The following is a 20,580-nucleotide window of genomic DNA, read 5'->3' on the forward strand; positions in this document are numbered from 1 at the left end:
CAGAATTTCAGATATTAGGACGGTAGAGTTCCAATGCTAGTCTTTTGTTGTTGTTGTACTCCATGTCATTCTTCTCCAGACCTTCCTCCACGTGGAAAATAGAATTACCCCCAGCAATTCTATTTTGTAAGTTCTCCTAGGGTTGCAGCCATCAGATCAGTTTCTCTGCTTTGTGACAGCAGGTTCCACAATTGAATCCAATTCTCTCCCCCCCTTTTTTTTTGAGGAGACTGAATGAATTCGGTAAACGACGGGCAACGTTTCTGATTTTCTAGAATTGCTGTTTAAACAATCTTCTAAATTGGAGGACCCAACAGAGGCCAAGTCTTGACTAAGCTTGCCTCAAATTCGCCAGAGCATCCAGGGAAGATTAGTTTACATTTATTTTTCAAGACCTCCAGGAAAGAAAGATTACTTCTCATTTTATTTTGACTGCAGCTGAATTCCAATTCCCTGCCTGGGAAGGACATTAAACAGCCTTGCTTGGCGAAAATGAAACCAGGGGCCACTTTTAAGATGGCACGTGGCCAGCCTGCAGTGTTCTCTTCGAGACTATTCCGTTTATTGTAAAATTTATGGACCCCACTTTATCCACAAGGGTGCTCTACGTTGCATTTAAGAAGAGGGCGAACATTGTATAACTCTGATATTGCAAAAGAAGAAAGCAGAACAGCTGCTCAGGCTCCAAAAGGGCCACTCAGCTAATTTTCTAAAATGTCCTTTGAATTCCCTGAGCCCAAAGATATTAGCTGATGAATCCCCAAGGAGAAAGCCGTTGGAACTCCAAAGACTTGGTGCCACCATCAAGAAGGCCCTGCGTTTTCTCAAAGCATCGTGTAATTACCCCACCAGGAAGTAAAGCCTCAAGTAAAGCTTTACTCTGCAGATAGAGCCACATTATAGAGGCCCTTCCTTCTGCCGATTGAGCCCTAAAATGCTTGAGCTTTTAAAACTAAAAAGCTTGAATTACTGTATTCTGAAAAATATGTTAATCTTCTCAGCATGTAAAGGATTGTTTTTGTCAGGTATTACATTAAAAAAATGGGCGTGCATCAAAAAATGAAAAATTGCTTGCATAAAGCATTCAAGTCAGGGAGAAAGACAGATGTGTACAAAACACCCCCTCGGTACCATTATTTGTCCAATATATGCTTGAAAAATATTGAGATTTGCTGGCAATAATAATAATAATAATAATAATAATAATAATAATAATAATAATAATAATAATAATAATGCTCCACCTCTCTCATTTATGCCCCCAGTTTTTGCCACAGAGGTCTCATTCTGCCAATCCAGACTGTATGACTCCTCATGGGACTATCCTGCACCAGACGTTGGACTTCGACGAGTTTATTCCTCCCATCCCACCGCCACCTTATTACCCACCGGAATATACCTGCACGCCAGCTGCGGAGACGCAAAGGTGAGCCGTCTTTCATCTGAACAGGCTGGGGAGATGAACCCTAAACCTCAGCTGAGGTTCTTAGATCCTAGTTGGGTTTCTACATAACGTTGAGACGTTTGCTTAGCTTTTGGCTTTGGAAGGGATAAAGTATTTCTTGAGAGGCTTTTGAATAACCCTCTGAGCCAAAAGCAAACCCAGGTTAAGCCTTAACATTAGTGGATCCAGTGGGTAGACGTCCATGAGTACAAGCTACAGGTGTCTAATAGCGCAAATATTGATATTTTCATTCATTTGGTTTTTGTTGTTAACTGGGAAGACTGTCATTGTAATTATCTGTCATCAATCTTTGTCTGTCTGTCTGTCTGTCTGTTTTTCCCTTTTTTGGGGGGTGTCTTAAGTAAATAGATTCCTTGGGTTGAGCAAGTACAGCAAGGACAAAGGCAGAATCGACTGCTAAATTGTCCACGCCCACCCAGTCACATGACCACCTAGCCACGCCCACCCAGTCACATGACTATCTAGTCATGCCCCACCCAACCCATGTTCAAAAAGTTTGAGGATCCCTGGTCTATGTCTTCTATCTATCTATCTATCTATCTATCTATCTATCTACCTACCTACCTACCTACCTACCTACCTACCTACCTAACTACCTACCTACCATCTGTCTATGTCTTCTGTCTGTCTATCTATCATCTGTCTGTCTGTGTCTTCTGTCTGTCTGTCTGTCTGTCTGTCTGTCTATCTATCTATTTATCTATGTATCTAACTATCTATCTGTCATTTCTTCATTTTATGCATGTTGCATCAAGCATCACTTGCAAAGAAAAATGACTTCCCAGCCAACAAAAACCCTTCCTGTTGAATTCTGACACAGACACGCCTAAACCCACTGGAATTAGCAAGATAATTAGTCATGTTAGGCTTGACTAAAGCTCTCCCGAACTCCATAGCTCTTCTTTAAGGATCAGTAACTCTGACTTCAATCAATAATTATATATATATATTTAATTGGCCGCCCAGTTAATTAAGACACCTGATGAATTGGAGAAGTTGTTTTCATTGATCCAAGGGCTTGAGCATTTAAAACACTGAAGCATTGCATGTAGTGGCTCTGTTAACAGCTCTTTATCAGGAGGGACCAAGATGAGGGGCGTCAAGACGGTGGCCGTCTTCCTGTGATCAGAAGCTCACCCCATTTGGAACGTGTTGCATATGGGACACGTGTGGAGCTTATAGGGTGGAGCTTCAGTTGCACAGACAGGGCTGTTGTCTTCACTTTTTTGAACCCCTTCCCCAGACAACCCTGCTCATCCTCGTTATCTCATTTGTGCTTTAGGGCTTTCCACTTGGACTTTCCACACTCTTCCTTCAGCGCATTATACGAGGTGACCATCAACAGCCCTGGGATCCTCTACCCAGCCGAGCTGCCTCCCCCTTACGAGGCGGTCGTCGGACAAGCTCCGACTAACCAGGTTAGAGGGCGTTTCTGGGAATGGACCAACTTTGGAAAGGTCTTAGTAAAACCATGGAATCTCTATTCCTTTAAATAGACAACCATTTAAATAGGAGCCAGCCATGTGCAGCAGCTGCCAAAAAAGCCAACACAGTCCTAGGCTGCATCAACAGAGGGATAGAATCAAGATCACGTGAAGTGTTAATACCACTTTATAATGCCTTGGTAAGGCCACACGTGGAATACGGCATCCAGTTTTGATCACCACGATGTAGAAAAGATGTGGAGACTCTAGAAAGAGGGCAGAGAAGAGCAACAAAGATGATTAGGGGACTGGAGACTAAAACATATGAAGAACGGTTGCAGGAACTGGGTATGTTTAGCTTAAGAGAAAGAAGGACTAGGGGAGACATGATAGCAGTCTTCCAATATCTCAGGGGTTGCCACAAAGAAGAGGGAGTCAAACTATTCTCCAAAGCACCTGAGGGTAGAACAAGAAGCAATGGGTGGAAACTAATCAAGGAGAGAAGCAACTTAGAACTGAGGAGAAATTTCCTGACAGTTAGAACAATTAATCAGTGGAACAGAAGTTGCCTCCAGAAGTTGTGAATGCTCCAACACTGGAAGTCTTTAAGAAGAGATGGGATAACCATTTGTCTGAAGTGGTGTAGGCAAGCAGTTGGACTAAAAGACCTCCAAAATCCCTTCTAACTCTGTTATTCTATTCCTCTGAATGGAGATGGATTTGATTTTCAACCTTCTGAGACGTGTTTAGACTCGATAGTTGAGAACAAGTCTTGCGATGCACATCCTTTTTTTTTCTCAGAGATTTCCAGAGCCCAAACATGTGGGCGAAACTTCAATTTAGAGAATATTAAGAAGCAAGAAGGAGCTTCAGTCCTGTGCACTTTGAGATTTCTTTAGATAGATTTGATTTTCAGCCCGCTGCCTCTTCTGTATTCTTTCCAAATTGCACAGTGTGAGTTTTTAACCTGCAAATCTCACCTCTCCTGGATTCCAAGTTCTGCTTGGGCACCCTGGTGCATAATTGGATTTATGAAGTTCATGAATGCAACCCTCTTCCTCGGGGGCAGAACATAAAGGGGCCTTTTGAATTGGCAAATTTTGTTACAATCCGGAAGGAAAAGATCACCCGGGGATTCCTCTTTGTTTTATTGGATTACAATTTTTATATCTCCCTTTTCCATATTTCAAGCAGAAACATCTTAAGAACAGGATGAATTGGCTGCTTAGGAGATTTTTCTAACTCTAAATAAATTAGTTAAAGAGATGTCATCTTATCTTCTCTTATCTCTTTTTGGGATTCTTTGAGGTTTCTTTTCCATGCTTTCCTCTTTCCTTGTCAAAGGTTCCTCTGCTCCAAAATTAGCTCTAGATTCCTTTCCAGATATGTCTGTGGAGATTCTCAACCATCCAAGTCATGGTGGTCCCACAGGAGCTTCCCCCCAAAAAAGGCAACGTTTTTCTTTAAAAACATTTCGTTTCTCATCCAAGAAACTACTACTACTACTACTACTACTACTACTACTACTACTACTACTACTACTACTACTTCAGAAGAAGAAGCTTCTTGAATGAGAAGCAAATGTTTTCAAAGAGAAAATCAAGGAATTCTAGATATTCTAGATATAAAATTTGGATTTCTAGATATGTTGGGAAATGAAGGAGGGATCATATCAATTTTGGATTGGCTTCCTTCCCAAACTGTGTCTTTATCTTCAATAAACAGCTGCTTTAAACTCTTCATCCATGCCCTGAATGACAACCTAGTTGAGTTCTTTTTATTTTTCTCCTAACTTTTTACAGGTCACCAGTATGGAACAGCAAATCACAGAGTCCAACTTGGCAGAGCGAAATGCAGCAACCGGTTTCAATTGCCAAGGTAGTTTCCACTGCTCTCCATGTGAGTGTTGAGAAAACTTTTGCGGCCCTCTCTGAGTAGAGTTTCTCACCCTCTTGGAAATGGGTTGTTGTTCACAGTGGCCCTCTGCCCCGAAGCCCAATTCTGCAGGAGACGAGCAGGCCGAGCTAGGGGTGATGGACTTAAGTGCATCATCAGTTTAGAGTTGTTGATTTATTCAGCCTGTGGACAAACATCAGGTCAACTGAAGTTCAAACCAAAGTTGGCACCAAATGGGTCAATGGAATTCGGGGTGGATTGAATTTGGAGAGCTTGTGAGAACACAATCCCCAGCTCCACCAGTTCTTCTACAAATTCATTGAGAAGATGCATCTCCACATGGCAATGCAGGGTGCCAAGGAATTACTCATGTAGAGGAAAGCCATTAGTTGATGAATGAAATGTATGGCACTGGTTATTCAGTGGTGGAACCAAGACTATGGAAGGGTTCTTGCCCTGTTTTATTGTTGCCCATTTCACTCAACGTTAGCATCTTGAGATGCTAATGTTGAGTGTTTGGAATTTCACTTTTTCTCCAGCCTTGTCAGATGGCACTTCCCAAATGGCCACCACAGTTGTTCTTCTCCACAATCGTCCCGGGTACTCCTCCAAAGACCTTTGTTCTGGATGTCCTCTCCTGATCTCTGGTTTCTTTCCAGGTAGTCTTGTAGGAAGAGGGGCAAGAAACAGAAGTTGCTCCAGCCTGAACAACCGCATGTTGACCCAGACTTGCTTGCCGGACTCTCCAGACGACGAGGTCAATGGCTACAGCCAGACCACTGTGGACCGGCCTCGTAGCAGGACACGCTCTCATAGCCGGCTCTCGGACTGTTCCTCAGAGAATGTTGGTGTTTCCGAGAGAGACTCTTTCGGCTTGGCCAGAGAAGACAAAGCCACCCCCTCGTCTAAGCCACTGAAGATGTGCTGTGGGGTCTTCAGCCAGCCAGCTGCCCCACAGACTCCCTGCGCCCACTGCTCAGTGCCTGTAAACAGTTTGCCCCACAGATGCCTCAAGAGGACGGCCCAACCGCGGGCAAGGAAAAATGCCATTTGCAACATTGTCCGATCCACTAGTGACCCATTGTCCTGTTCAGCTGCTACAGAAGGTAAGGAGTCTTTAGAAATACGGTCAGCTCCTTCCTGGTCATGGTTTCCATCTGTTGTCTCACCATCACTCATCCCAACCCAACCACCAACCCCAAGAAAGCCCTGTCTCCCATATTTATAGAGCATGATGATGGCGGAGCTTGTAGGACGTTTCAGATCTTAAAGCCCAGGTTGACTCATTTGGGAGTAGAGACTTTTTGATTTTTTAGCGTGTTTGTTCTTCTACTTCAAGAAGCTCTGGTCAGTGCTTGTGACTCCTCTTCCCCAACCCTTTTGTCCAGTGAGGGAATCATTGGATTAAGCTCATTCTGGGAGCATCACGGAGAGGCCAAGAATGGTTGACCAGTAATTCAAGTCACCTCCTCACTATTGGATGTTGGTATGAGGAAGATTAAGATTAGATCTAGGAGTGGCATTGCAGAACATAGAATGCCAAGATCACCCATATCTGTTATGGAATAAGATGTCAAGAGACACAGAGAATTGTAGAGGAAGGAGGATGTTGCTTCCAAACTTCCCATGCAAGAAGGACTTCCATGTGCTGAGTAAGGGACAAAAAGCTTCACACATGGACCGCTAATCGGATGAAGCATATTTGAAATATGCAGAGTTCTTTCATGGACAATTGTCAGGTGCCAAAGATCAAGTCCACACATAAAGGTCCAATTAAGTTGATTTATGCTTCTCATGCCTATGGACAGGAATCTTCTCAACTCAGGGTTAGCACCTGTAGGAGCTGGATAAGGGTCAATGGAATTAAAAGGAAGATTCAACTTAGTTTGCTTGTGGCTACGTAGGAATTCTACACTGATCCCTCATTTGACTCCACTCCCAGGTTCTGCCAGAACTTCTCCTACACTTTAAGCCCTGACTTGGGAAAGATCTCCTCACAAGAGGAGACATTGCCTCTTTAGCTGGTGACGTCCCCATTTTAGGAGCCATGAGGTTAAGTCATGCAAGCTGAGCAGCATCTCTAGGGTGATTTTGTCACGATAACACAGGGGTGTCAAACTCAAGGCCCGCGGGCCAGATCCAGCCCACAGGGTGGTTAGATCTGTCCTGGAAACCATGAAGGACCGGCCCACCATGCCCGTGGCAGGGAAAGTGGAGCTGTCAGCCCTCCCAAGCTCCGTTTTCGCTGGCAAAGTGCTACAGGAGGCCATCACAGCTGGAAACGGAGCCTGGGAGGGATGCCCCCAACATGAGTGATGTCAAGCTGGCCACACCCACCCTGACCACACCCAACTGACCCCCAAGGTCAAACACAATCCTGATGCGGCCCTCAGTGAAATTGAGTGTCAGGGTTCCAAATAGCCTCCAAAATTAAATCAGAGTCCGAGGCAAAGGATTCCTCAAAGTTCCCATTGATGAAGAGAGCCATGTTGGCACTTCTGGGGGAAACCCAAATCTGAAAGCTTCCCGGTTTTCCCCACCCAGTTGAAAGTTCAATATCTTGCCCCCACACCCACAAGCCCATCCCATGGTCCAATCTTCCACTGCCATGCTGGCAGCTTCCACCCATCCAGTTCTGGCCAGGTGCAGAGACAAAGATGACCTTGGCTTTCTAAGAAGAATGTTATTATGGGTGCATATCACCCAACTCCATATAATTCCCCCTCCCATTTTCCCACAATAGAAAGTAGAGAGTAGAAAGTCCAAAAGAAAAGATGGCTTGCAGGCATGAGATTGAGTTTGACACCCCTGCCATAAAAGATCCTTTAACTAGCTTCTCCACTCCCAGTAGCGACCACACTGTGACTTCACTTGGTGTATGTCCAGCTGAGCTACCATTTTAAAGCTCCTTTTCTTCCCCTCCGTCCCCCCGTCCCCCCTTTTAGTTCCCGTGTCTAGTCCTCATGTGGCTGCCTCTACTTGCCAGGACCCCGGGAACCGACTCGTGCCAACCGGAAAGCCAAGGGACCCCCCAAAAGCCGAACTTTCCCAGAAGCCAAAGGTCATCCTGAGCATCTGCAAAGAGCGGCCCCATTCCTTGGTGGACCTACAGACCTACAAGGACACTAAGATTCTGGTGGCCAAATTTTTGGAACATTCGAACTGCAACTTTACCCCGGAAGTGCGTCACGTGGTCAACAGCATCCGGTCAGTCATCAAGTCCGATGAACGGCATATGGAAGAAGCCATCTTTAGCGCCAACGTCATTGATCAGGTGAGGAGCCTCTCCGAGTTACCTGGTGGGACCAGGATGGGTGGAGAAGAGATGGTTCCATGGGCCCTGAATGCAGAGGTGGGTTGCAAATCCCATCACTGCTGGTTTGCTCATGCATGCGTGACACTTCTGTGCATGCGGGTGGGTGGGCGGAGCCTCCTGCCACCGCCACTACCGGTTCGCTCGAACTGGGCCAAACTGGGCCAAACTTGGAACAAGCCACCACTGCCTAAATGGCCTTCCTCCCTGCCTTCTCTCCCTCCCTTCCTTTCTGTCTCCTTCCTCCCTCCTTTCTTCCCTTTCCTCTCTCCTTCCCTTCCTTCCTTCTCTCCCTCCCTTCCTTTCTGTCTCCTTCCTTCCTTTCCTTCCTTCCTTTCCTTCCCCCACTCTTGCTTGCTTCCTCCCTCCTTTCTTCCCTTTCTCCTCTCCTTCCCTTCCTTCCTTCTCTCCCTCCCTTTCTTTCTGTCTCCTTCCTTCCTTTCCTTCCTTCCTTTCCTTCCCCCACTCTTGCTTGCTTCCTCCCTCCTTTCTTTCCTCTCCTTCCCTTCCTTCCTTCCTTTTTTGCTTTCTTCCTACTCCCTCTCCCTCCCTCCCATTCTGTCTCCTTCCTCCCTCTGTCCCTCCCTTCCTCCTTCCCTCTTTCTGTCTCCTCGCTCCCTCCTTCCTTCTTTCTTTCTTTCTTTTCTTTTTTCATTTATATGGCTGTCCAACTCACCATGAGTTACAGAAATAAAGTCAATACTACAATAAACCTCCACCCCACCCCACCCCCCAGTGACAATGATCAACCCAAGGCCTTGATGGGCTCTCCATTGTTGTTTCTTTTACCTGGCCTCTCTTCCACAGGTCATCACGGGCTCCCAGAAGAATGTGGATACCTCAAGAAAGCGGCTTCAGGAAGACCTCCATCTGCAGAGCTGTGGAGCCCTAAGCTCTCCTGTTGCCTTCTTACGCCAGGCCCCCGTCACGCATGCCTTGGAAAGAGGAAGGCCCCACAGTTTGATTGAAGTGTGCCGAGAGACGGTCCTTTGACCATGGGCCCTTGGCTCCACTGGGGGATACAAACTCTGCAGAAGAGATTCTGGGGAACCGGATAATGGAGGGAGATTTATCCCCTCTTCCATGGCTGTCTTGGAAGAAGTCAACAAGGGTCTTCTTCTTGTAGAGTTCCACGCTAGATTTTTATTCCCAGGGCTGAGCGCTCAACTCTTCATGACCGCATATTCAACCAAGACTCTTTTATGGACAAAAAAAATGTGCTTCTTATTTAACAATGAAACAAACAGAAAACCCACCGAAGCGTATCTTTTTCTCCTCCTACCAAGGAATTTGGTTTTTTCTAAGCTCTAAAGGGGTTTGTCTGGGGAGTAAGGGAAAGTGGGGAGGGCTGTGGGGTAGAGTGGGATGGGGCGAGGGAAGGAAATAAACTTTCTTGCTAAGCCACAGTGATCCTTCTGTACAATGTAGGAGTTGCATTTTAATCATTGTACCTCAAAAGTGTTTACACCAAATCTGAACAGTGTTTTCATAATTAAAAAGGGTATTTCTGGAGACGACAGACTTCCAGAACTGATTTTGTGCTGGCAACAGATCAGCCTCTCTCTCTTTCTCTCTCTGTTGTCATTGTTGAGTTACTTGAACTGGGAAGAACAACGTTTAGAATGCGGCTTCCAATTCCCAATTCCAACCTGAGCACTAACATCGTATTTCGTTTGGGGTTTATCCAATTCCCATTTTTTCACAACCTAGACTTGGTGGACCTTAGGAAATTCAAGTTGAAAGTTGGACCATAAGAAAGGCTGAGCACCAAAGAATTGAAGCCTCTGAACTCTGGTGCTGGAAAAGACTCCTGCGAGTCCGTTGGACTGCAAGGCCATCCAACCGGTCAGTCCTAGAGGAGATCAACCCTGACTGCTCTTTAGAAGGCCAGATCCTGAAGAGGAAACTCAAAGACTTTGGCCACCTAAGGAGAAGGAAGGACTCCCTGGAGAAGAGCCTCATGCTGGGAACGATGGAGGGCAAAAGAAGAAGAAGGGGACGACAGAGAAGGAGGTGGCTGGACGGAGTCACCAAAGCAGTCGGCGTGAGCTTCAATGGACTCCAGAGGATGGTAGAGGACCCGAAGGCCTGGAGGAATGTTGTTCATAGGATCGTGAGGGGTCGGACAGGACTTCACAACTAACAACAACAACAACAACAACAAAATTTAAGTTCAAACTCCCCAGCAATAATTGAAGTTCACGGAGAACTTTGAATTTAGTCACATTCTCTCAATCCAGCCATGATTGGGTAGTTCTTGAGAAGTTTGGAAGAAATTGGTGTTATGAAATATCACTGTTAGCTTCCGAAGGAAATGTGGAGCAGGCATCTAACCAATTCCTTTGTTGTTTTGAGAAGGAGCTTTAGATCAGCTCTTATTCTGCCCACTTGGGGTCCTTTCTTCTGACCTCCCCTCTTACTTCTCCGATTGTCTTGAGGAAACCCATGTGAACTTCTCCTTCTGACCTGGTAGTCAGTGAAAGCACAACTTATATCACCCCATAAAGTCTGGCTATTCTGGCTAGAAATCATAGAAGGCGAAATCTGACCCACCTGGTCTCCCCCCTCTACGGTAGGAGCTTCAAAGTTTTGGAGAGCAAAATAGTCCATCAGACCTCCAGCAAACCACCATATTTGGAAAGTGCCTTTTGAGCATGAAGCTACAGTGACCTCCAGTGGAGCACCAAGGAAGTTGAGATACTCACCCACCGGTGCTCCAAGTCTACAAGACCAACATCTGAGAGGCCAAACAATGCATTTCTCTACAGCAAGCCTTGCCTTTTGTCAAGACGTGGCGTGTGCCCACCTTCCCACGTGTTCTTTCAAAGGAGGTTTAGATGCCACCAGCCTTGGCTCCGTGGCCTGCAAAACAACCAAGCGAAGCTGCACTGTTTCATTACTCCAGATTTATTAGTGAGTATAGATTAATTCTCTCCTACGGTCCCTTGCATGCAACAGAGCTCTACCTTAGAGTAGAGTAATGCTATGGTGTTTGTTACGGTAGGCTAAGGCTTTCCTCTTTTTTTGTCACAGTGTCATATTTTTTCTTCGACCACAGGAGAGAGGAAAAGAAGTCAAGACGAAAAGAGTTACATCAGTTGACATTTATCTCGTAATGAACACATGGTACTATTCCTTGGCGTATCGCTGCCACAAATCTTAATACTGCAGATGGCAAAGATTCTGCATTCGGCCTCACCGTTTACATTCAGACATGTTGGCTCAGGAGAATCGAAGACAAACAGAACGATATTAAACATTTTGATATAAAAAAGTCGCATTTAAGCATGGCTTTCCTAGAGCGAACTGAAGTCCAATGAAAGGGTGATATGGAAGGTGGTGGGACGAGAAAAGAGGACCCTTATTATTTCCCTGGTTTTCCCGACTTGCAAAAAACTCTAGGAACGGTATTCTCAGCGTTAAAAAGGTTTGGGTTCTCCAAAAACAGAAATGTATCTCATTGAAATAAATATCCCGCATTCGTATTGCAAAGATTCTTTTGCTTTTTTTTCCTTGGCAGGGATATTAAGAATTCCCCCCAAAAAGGTGTTGTTATTGTAGGTTTTTTTTCCATATCACTCACATTCACTCTGAAATCTTTCTACTTCACATACAAATCACGTCTCATCAAAAGTCACGTGACAATAGATACCAATGACAACAGCAGGGTATTTTTTTTTCTCATTTGATAGCAATGGACATTCTCCCACCCCAAATCCTCCCTCCAGCGCCCCCTTTAAAACCACACCCCTTCTCAGTCATTGCAACAAACACCCCCCCCCCCAGGGCTCACTGTGTTGGGAAGGTGCAGCCCAGCGGGAGCCTCCCCACGGGGAAAGAGCCTAGTAGTTTCCGTAGACTCATGGCTGAAGGTGGCAGAGACGGACAGAAGACGATGGACATGCTGGAATCACCTTAGAGCAAAGCATTCGAAATACATAACAAGTGTTCTCTCTGCAGCCAGAAGGTTCAAACAGCCGTGGGACTTGATCAGCTTTGTGGTGGACTTCATCCTGAGTCATGAAGATGGAGATTGCCGATCACGTGGCTGGGAAGATGATGTCTGTGGTTATTGGCCATAACAAGAATGTCGTCATCTTTTGGTGAGGTTTTTAAAGGAGAGAGAGGTCAATGAAGAAACCAACCCAACAGAAAAAAGGCAAAGGAACTGGATCCATCGAGTGTCCAGCATATCCAGTTTTGGGTTCAAACTGTGCCAGTTTCCTACAAAATACAACATCATTTCTCTGGAAGTTGAAGCTTAGGCAGCAGGAGATGGTTTGCTGGAGGAGCAGCCGAGCTCCCCTTTTAGATGTAGAGTGGAGTTTCTTGACCAGTGAGCAGCCGAAACATGGCAGCAGGCATCGTCTTCATGTGAATCTGTTGGGAAGAGAATTGGGGGATGAGGATGAGGGACTGGAGGCTTCGTTCTTCATGGTTGCTGTGGATCTTGGATGTGGCCGAGCCAACCATTAAAGTCAAAGCCCATCAACAACCAGGGCAGAGGTGGAAAATATGTCTTCCTAAAGCTATGGCCAACCACAGTATACCTAACGCCTAACGGTTATCATTCCCCTTCTGAAGTTCTGATTCCCAGGAGCTCAAGGCAGGCTATGCAGGCCAAAAAAAATATAGGGGGAACAGCTAATTTCCCCTTGAAGGACCCAATGCTGACCTTGATGGACAGACATGGACAAAGGTGGAAAGACAATTTCCAAGGTTCTGAAGTATTACCCCTAAGTAGAGGACACTTCTTCATGGGATCTTGGAGCTGTGGTGGTGCAGTGGTTAAAATGCAGGATTGCAGGCAGACTGCCCACTGGCAGGAGTTTGATCCTGACCGGCTCAAGGTTGACTCAGCCTTCCATCCTTTCGAGGTGGGTAAAAGGAGGACCCAGATTGTTGGGGCCAAGAAGCTGACTCTATAAACCACTTAGAAAGGGCTGTAAAGCAGTATATAAGTCTAAGTGCTATTGCCTTTCCTTCCTTCCTTCCTTCCTTCCTTCCTTCCTTCCTTCCTTCCTTCCTTCCTTCCTTCCTTCCCTCCCTCCCTCCCTCCCTCCCTCCCTCCCTCCCATTGGCTAGAATGCAGCATTGCAGGCTGACTCTGCCCCACAGTCTGGAGTTCGATCCTGACTGGCTCAAGGTTGACTCAGCCTACCATCGTTCCGAGGTGGGTAAAATGAGGACCCAGATTGTTGGGGGGGGGGGAAGAGGCTGACTCTGTAAACCGCTTAGAGAAGCACTGTGAAGTGGTATATAAGTGCTATTATTATCTTCCTTCATCTGCTCTGCCATCCTAACTATGGGGCAACTTGTGAAGTTTGGTTTGGCCTTTCTGGTCCGGTTGCCTAGCCTGGAATGTACTGATGATAAAAAGAAATCAAAAACACTTCTATCCCTATCACTGCGTTAAAAAAATGCTGGGAAGACTCACCTCTCCTACGGAGTTGGACAAGGCTTGGACAATCTTCTCATGAGCTGTAGCAACGACACTTTGACCGTTGATCTCGATAATGCGATGTCCTACGCGGACCCCTCCTCTCTCTGCAATCCCACCTCGCATCAAGCTGCAGATCTGGATGGAGGAAAGGAGGGATGTTCAATGAAATGGAAAAGGGGCAATTTTGGCCGGAAGGGTTAGAAATAATAGGAAGGTCTTTTTCTTCTTCTTCTTCTTAGCTATCACACTACAGAAATTAGGCACTTCCCTTAGTGGATGGATTCGGTCTTCTGCCATCTATACCCACCTTTACCATCTTCAGCCCCTGCTTTCGGAAGGTGGATCAGGAGAGGGCAAAAGCTACTCAACATTAGGAAACTAAGATGATCTCAACGGGCAAGGCCAACCCAACGTCAATAGGGAAGGAAGTTGTTGAAGCAGAGTTTATCTTAGATTTCAACATTCGCCAGGATGGTGCCTGAAGCCATGAAATGGAGCACTGGTAAGGGAGCATTAGTTGGGTTGCCAGCCAACAACCAAGCTCAGAGATCACCAAGGCCTCCACAAGCTCCGATGATGCCTCCTTAGCCCAGTCTAGAGCTCCCGATTGATCAGGAAGTGATCTCCCAGGTTCCAGCCCTCCAGGGTCTCTCTCCTAATAGAACAGAATTTCTAATCTGCCTTCATCTGGTTCGTGCAGTGAAGGAGAACGATAGCCAGGGGACTCTCCTAAAGCCCCCTCTTCCTCGTGCTTTTAAATGTGTGCTTTCCCCAAAGGAAACCCCACACTTCCTGTGAGTGCCAGCTGTAGAAGAGCGTAGAAATGGTTGCTATGGGAATAGGTCCCTATGCACACACAAAGTGCATACAAATGGGCTTTAATTCCTGTTTTTGGATGCATCCTGACTCTGAGAAGCACGTTCTTTTAAAAAGCCTGTTAGGAAGTCGATACGGTGCACCAAATAGGCTTGAAGGTTTGAAGCAGGTTCCTGGAGAACGTGGACCTTCTCGCTGCCTGGCGCCCAATTTTATTGACATTTGAAGAAGAGATATTAGGTTCAAGAAGAAGAAGAGCTTAAAGAATGGGTGATGAAGGGGGCAAAGAATTCAGATTATCATATACAAATGGACCCATGGAAAACACATGATCAAAAGGCTTGATTTGACCTTATATTAGGATTTGGAATTTTGCTTTTTTCTTTCTTTTTTCCTTGCTTACTTTATATTAGTTGGTATTCGTTTTTATCTTCTTTTTAAAACATTTCAATAAAAATCCTATTTATTAAAAAAATATCTGGCTTTTCTTGTTATTCTAATACTGCAAGAAATAAAAAAAATGGTTTTGTTTATTTACGAGCCAAATTTCCTACAGAAAAAACTCCCAAGCAGTGTGGTCTTTATAGCAACCCCTCCCCCGCCCCCCCAGAAGGATTTCTCAGCTCCCGAAGTTCTGTAGCAATCCCATCTTATTTCAGGACATCAATCTGAGGTTGCTGTGTAGAAGTAACAGCTGCAAAGAGCAAATTGTGGGTTAGATTTCTGCACCAGGAGCCGATGCCTATTTTCCTTAATTGTGAATATATGTTATAGCCACTAGATGGTACTAAGTGACAATTAAAAAGAGGCATGGTGGATGATAAAAACCACCCAGAAGCCATCTGGTGATTCTATATGGGTGGCCAAAGCTGCATAAGACTTCTGGCACAAACATCTGGACTGGAACATCTCCTTTTAAACGGGGAGGAGCCAGTAACCCCACCTAAAGAACCAAATGTGAGCCTCCATGCCCCCCCCCTACAGTAAAGGTAAAGATTCCCCTCGCGCATATGTGCTAGTCGTTCCTCACTCTAGGGGGCGGTGCTCATCTCTGTTTCAAAGCTGAAGAGCCAGCACTGTCCGAAGACGTCTCTGTGGTCATGTGACCGGCATGACTCAATGCCGAAGGGGCACGGAATGCTGTTACCTTCCCACCAAAGGTGGTGCCTATTTTTCTCCTTGCATTTTTTAACGTGCTTTTGAACTGCTAGGTTGGCAGAAGCTGGGACAAGTCACTGGAGCTCACGCTAGGGATTTGAACCGCCGAACTGTCGACCTTTCTGATCGACAGGCTAATGCTTCTCAATTTCCTTCAAATTGTAGCTTTCATTAGATAGCGCCCTTTCATGGTTCCTTTTCAGGAACCAACCAGTTACCCCAGATGTGATCAAGAGCATAAGGAACCTCCCAAGTTGCCTATATCAGAAGGTAGGGGGAGGAGAGAAATACACGTCATGACCTATTGCCAATGCCACCACGTACATGATCTCAACAGAAGACATCAGGACATAATTGTGCATGAGGATCCCATTCGGCTATGGAGTCATTTTGGTGTCGTGATAGTTGGCCATGGGCCATCCTGGACTTTCTTTGGTTGCTCCCACATGCTTTATTTGTCCTCTCATGTGGGTGAATGTTACAAATACGATGACCAAACTTGGAATCTGTTGTTCCTGATCAGGTCAGAACTGTAAGTCAAATGTGGATTTCTGAATTCTGACCTGTTTAGGATCTAGGACTAAAACATCACCTGAATCCAACTGTTCCTTGCCTTACTCCACCCACTGGAGATAAAGTGGAGAAGGCACCAGCTCTGAATATCACCCGGGTGCTCCCTGCAAGTCAGGCGAAGGCACCAACGTTTGTGAGGGCACCTAATTTCTGTGGCAGGCTACCATGGCTTCTCTTCCAGGATTTGTCCACAAGATTGGGTTGCCCTCTTCTGTTGAGGAAAAGTTGCTTTCCCGGCCCACTTTTCATACCCAGGACTGAAAGAATGAAGAGACTCACAATTCCATTCTGAACACTGAAACCCAGCTGGTATTTCAGATCTGGGCGCTTGATTAGGACAGTGGTGACAGGTGGGCAACTGACAATGTTCAACTTCACTTGCATCTGATTCTTAAGACCCTGCAGAAGACACTCAACGTTAGTAATAAATCTCATCAAGCAAAGCAAGTTAGATAAGGTGGCCATCCGGAACTGGCCCGAAGAAGGTTGGGGAAATAATGACATCACCACACCAGATGAGGCCACTTGGCAGAATGTCACAATAGGCCTACTTTAAATGATGGTTAGGGATTCTCAACATGTTGTCAGAACCCGCCAGGACAGTAAGTTTGTGGCTCAACATACATTGCAAATCTGGTAAACAGGTTGAGATGGGCTTCAGAACCCAGCCAATATGTAAACCCGGCAATAGGAGGGATTAACGTTGGAAGCCAACTAGAGTCCTTCCATCCTCCCAGATGGCACAAATAAGGACAGACGGGTACCTTAATGATTCCTTGGCAGGTTGCTAAAGGAAGGCCAACTAAACTGGTCCCATTAATGGACATGATCTGGTCTCCGATGCTGAGCTTTCCTGAACGGGCTGCCGGCCCTCCGTTCATCATGTTAGCCAGGATGACGGTGGGCAAAATGGAGCCCCAACCAGATTCCACCACCACCACACCAAGGATCTCCCCCTTGTGTTTGGCGAGCTGCAGCTGGAAGACAAAAGAGCAGCTTTTAAAAAAGATTTTTATTTTTGTTCTCTTGTATATAGTTACAGGTATATATTCACATCGTTATTATTCTTATTTATCTTTCTCACTTTTGCATATTTGTTTTTCCATATAAAAGGTTAAGATTTGCATTCTGGGTGGCTTTGCTTACCATTCCATGCAACTATTTTGCATTATCACCACCTTATTTTTTCTTTTCTTTTCAGCCCCACTTCTCTACTTCCTTCCTCCTCTCCTTTCCCTTTCCTTCTTCCCTTGCCTCTGCCCCACTCCTCTCTTCCTCCTCCTCCTCCTGCCCTCTCTCTTTTTCTTTCTATCCCTTCTCTCCTTCCTCTCCTTTCCTCTTCCTTCCTCCTCTTCCTTTTCTGATGTTATGGTTATCTCTTTTCAACTCTCAACTGGTGTATTTTGGGGATGGTATTCCCGCAAACCCTGTTATAATTTTATGCTTATCCCTTCCTATTCCCTTTTCTTCATTATCATGTCCTAACTATTTTTTCCCTCTATAAGAGAGAATGAATGCTTGTGGAACATCTGGGGAAACAGATGTTTCTCCAGAAGGGCCTCCTCTCTGCCAGTGGTGAATAATCTGCAGAGAACTGCTGCAGGCTGTTCGTTGCATGCCCAGGCTCAACTGAGGTTGGCTGCTATTGTCTTGAGAAGAAGAAATGGTTGTTGGTGGAATCTAAAGAAGTGGCTTCTTTTGGCCGGCCTAGGAAGGAACCAGGGCTAGGAAGCACAGCTCTTTCCAGAAAAATGTCGCATTAAGGAAGGTGACTTCCATCCTGCCTCGGTTTGGCAAACATTTCCACCCCTCAGTTCATTCTCCTCCTCACTTTGCCTTGTGACTCCTTCAAACCTCGTTTTTTATTGACTTTCTCCAATAATGCAAACAACGGTCAAAAACAGGCACCAGGGAGCATCCGTGCTCTCTCTCCCTCGTCCTGCTTCTGAGTAGATTACAATTTATTTACCCTTCCCCCGGTATTGATTTAAAATCCAATTTCCACCTGGCTTGTATATTTTGGCTTCGCTTCCCATTCCTTTGGCTGCTTCTCAACGTCCAAGCATATTGCTTATACGCAGCCCGAACAGTCAGGGTTACAGCATTGACTTGCCTCGGGCAATATTTATGCAGCTCGGTTCAAGAGCAGGGTTTTCTCCTCTAAAATGACTTTTCAAGTATTAAACACCTTGGGTCCTCCAAGGCCTCTTAAAGCAGGTACTGTAACTGTGATAATTCAACCTTTTGTTGTCCAAAAACAACAGCAAAAAACTGTCCGCCCATCCATCAATCCATCCATCGATCAATTGATCCATCCATCCATGCATCATCTATAACATTTATATGGCTACCCATATAACAATATAATCTACATAACCCAGGGGTGAAATTGGATGGAGATTGGGGATTTCGCAGTATCCTTCCCCTGCCATGCCCACCAAGCCACGCCCACAGAACCAGTAGTAAAAAAAATTGAATTTCACCACTGATATAACCCACAAAAATGACTCTGAGTGGTGCACAACAATGAAACAAAGATATCCAGAAAAAGTGTTGCTTTTTTTCCTAGAGGATATTCTGGATTTATGCCACTCAGATGTGGTAGCCCTGGCCAACATCTCAGTGAACTTAATTTCACTCTTCTATCCTGTAGGCTTAAAACCAGATTTGCAAAGGACCTCTTGAAAACTCCAATGGAGTTCTCAGCCGTCACCTTATGTGTAAGGAAAGGTTGAAGGAGCTTCCAATGATAAAAACCTCCCCCCCCATGAACCCCAAAATGGCCCAGTTCAGGAAAAAGCAATCACCTCTTTGCAATTCTCCGAGTTGGAGAAGTGAATCAAGTCATCGTTATACATTTCCTGGGTGTTGATGATGTCGCTGTATTCCTTCTGGCTGAGATCTTCGGGGTTGATGCCGTTGGCCCGGAGAAATTCCTGATAGGCCACGCTGAAAGCTTGTCCAATCGATTGAGCGATCAGCTGGGCCTTCAAGAGAAGGAGAAGAAGGAAAGGGATCAGCAACTTTGGAGAGGAACAACATACTTGTTGGCCAACTGAAGGGATTGAACCCATCCTATTCTTGAAACTGATGGAATTCCCCCATGGACAATGCTGTAGAAGTGGGACCTGTTTGGATGAGGACTTGTAGGAAAAAAAACATTGAACTAAGCAAACTTTGCAGGACTGGCTAATAAGAACAGAGTGGTGGTCTCAATTATTCATGGTTAGAAGGTAAGACAAGACAAAGAAACTCAACGTGAGCAGCTTCAGCCCCCTTCCTTAAATAGAGATCACCTTATATTTTTATCCTTCACCACCAATGCTACTTGGGAGAAAACGAATTTCTCTGTTTTTAAGATGTTGAAGCTTTCTTTCAACCAATATTCTCCCGGAGTCCAGGAGACTAAGAGGACAAATAAAAGAGGAACCTTTTTCTCCCATAATGCATAATTGGGTTTGGAAATGGGCTGTCATCAGATATGGCGGCAGCCGTAAGATCAGACGCATTTCCAAGCCCATTAGACTCACTCTTGGAGTATCAGATTATCAGAGGCAATTAGTTCTGATGGCTCTTGCAATTACCTGATTGATTATACAATAAAAGACAACATATAATTCCACAGTACTATGGGAGCTCTTACTCCAGATTCCTACTCTACTCGGCTATTCTTTGAGGTTGGTTGGATTTCAGTTCCCATAATTGCAAAGAGGTCTGCCATCCACGGTTGAAATTATGGAATGTAGAGTCCTATCCCTGCGGAAGATGTTGGACCAATATCTGAAAGGCTTCTATCCTGGAGAGAATTTATGGGGAGTGGGGTTCAGAATATATATATAAAAGCTAGGAGATCGATCAATCTGGAGGCCTGGAATTTATGGAGAATTGGACCATAAAATGTGATGCTGTAGAACTCCTTCTACCCTTAGTCCTTTATTCCAATTTTTAAAATTCTAAGTTCTAGGACAGCGTTTTACAAGCTGGCTGGGGAATTGAAAAAAACATTGTGCTAAGTGTACCACTGGAATGCTTTGACCTTCATAGAAGTGTGAGAGAAAGACAATTCGTGGTTTTCAACAGTTAGGTTCAACTCTGCCTTGGCCAAAGGTTGTGACATGGATATTTTTCAAAGCGAGGTTCAAATTGTTCACGATGGTATCTCATGTGGAATTTCTGTGTAGTAAGATAGGAAAAATAGGCAATTCTTGACCACTAGATGTCTCTACAGCAGAGACATTATAAGTGTCTCTTGTGGGACATAACATGGACTTCTAATTTATAAAGCACCTGTAAGAAGAACCAGAATTAAATGCTCATTGAAGCCATTTAACATTATTCATCCTTCTGGTCACTATTCTGGAACCAAACCATAACTTTTAAAATTCAGATTCCTGTTATGCAACTGTATTGATTGACTTGTTAATATTTTAGCTCTTCTGCAACCCTTCTTCACCACCCTAAAACTGTTCTGACCGAGGCTTCCCAAGAGCAC

The 20,580-nt window shown here is 45.2% G+C and overlaps 2 protein-coding genes across 6 annotated transcripts in view; one reads left to right on the forward strand and one right to left on the reverse strand.

Annotated features, from left to right (window-relative positions):
• ENTREP2 (endosomal transmembrane epsin interactor 2) overlaps positions 1-9,612 on the forward strand; it is a 53,219-nt gene extending 43,607 nt beyond the window's left edge. The window contains exons 6-11 of one of the 2 annotated variants that reach the window (XM_081964453.1): positions 1,266-1,426; positions 2,748-2,883; positions 4,692-4,767; positions 5,445-5,891; positions 7,731-8,059; positions 8,906-9,612. In XM_081964453.1, coding sequence (XP_081820579.1) covers positions 1,266-1,426; positions 2,748-2,883; positions 4,692-4,767; positions 5,445-5,891; positions 7,731-8,059; positions 8,906-9,091 — 1,335 coding nt within the window. In that variant the 3' untranslated portion in view covers positions 9,092-9,612. Of the gene's footprint in view, positions 1-1,265; positions 1,427-2,747; positions 2,884-4,691; positions 4,768-5,444; positions 5,892-7,730; positions 8,060-8,905 lie in introns of those variants that run through there. The other variant, XM_081964454.1, reaches the window with a different exon arrangement.
• A 723-nt stretch (positions 9,613-10,335) lies between these two features.
• Positions 10,336-20,580, reverse strand: part of APBA2 (amyloid beta precursor protein binding family A member 2) — a 52,655-nt gene continuing 42,410 nt past the window's right edge. For all 4 annotated transcript variants that reach the window (XM_081964858.1, XM_081964855.1, XM_081964856.1 and 1 more), the window contains 5 exons: positions 18,896-19,075; positions 16,853-17,065; positions 16,368-16,487; positions 13,536-13,676; positions 10,336-12,478 (listed from right to left, as the gene is read on the reverse strand). In XM_081964858.1, the coding sequence (XP_081820984.1) occupies positions 12,407-12,478; positions 13,536-13,676; positions 16,368-16,487; positions 16,853-17,065; positions 18,896-19,075 (726 nt within the window). In that variant the 3' untranslated portion in view covers positions 10,336-12,406. The remainder of the gene's footprint in view (positions 12,479-13,535; positions 13,677-16,367; positions 16,488-16,852; positions 17,066-18,895; positions 19,076-20,580) is intronic.

The sequence above is a fragment of the Natrix helvetica genome (assembly GCF_964273705.1).
Source record: "Natrix helvetica genome assembly, chromosome: 12".
Taxonomy (NCBI): Eukaryota; Metazoa; Chordata; class Lepidosauria; order Squamata; family Natricidae; genus Natrix; species Natrix helvetica.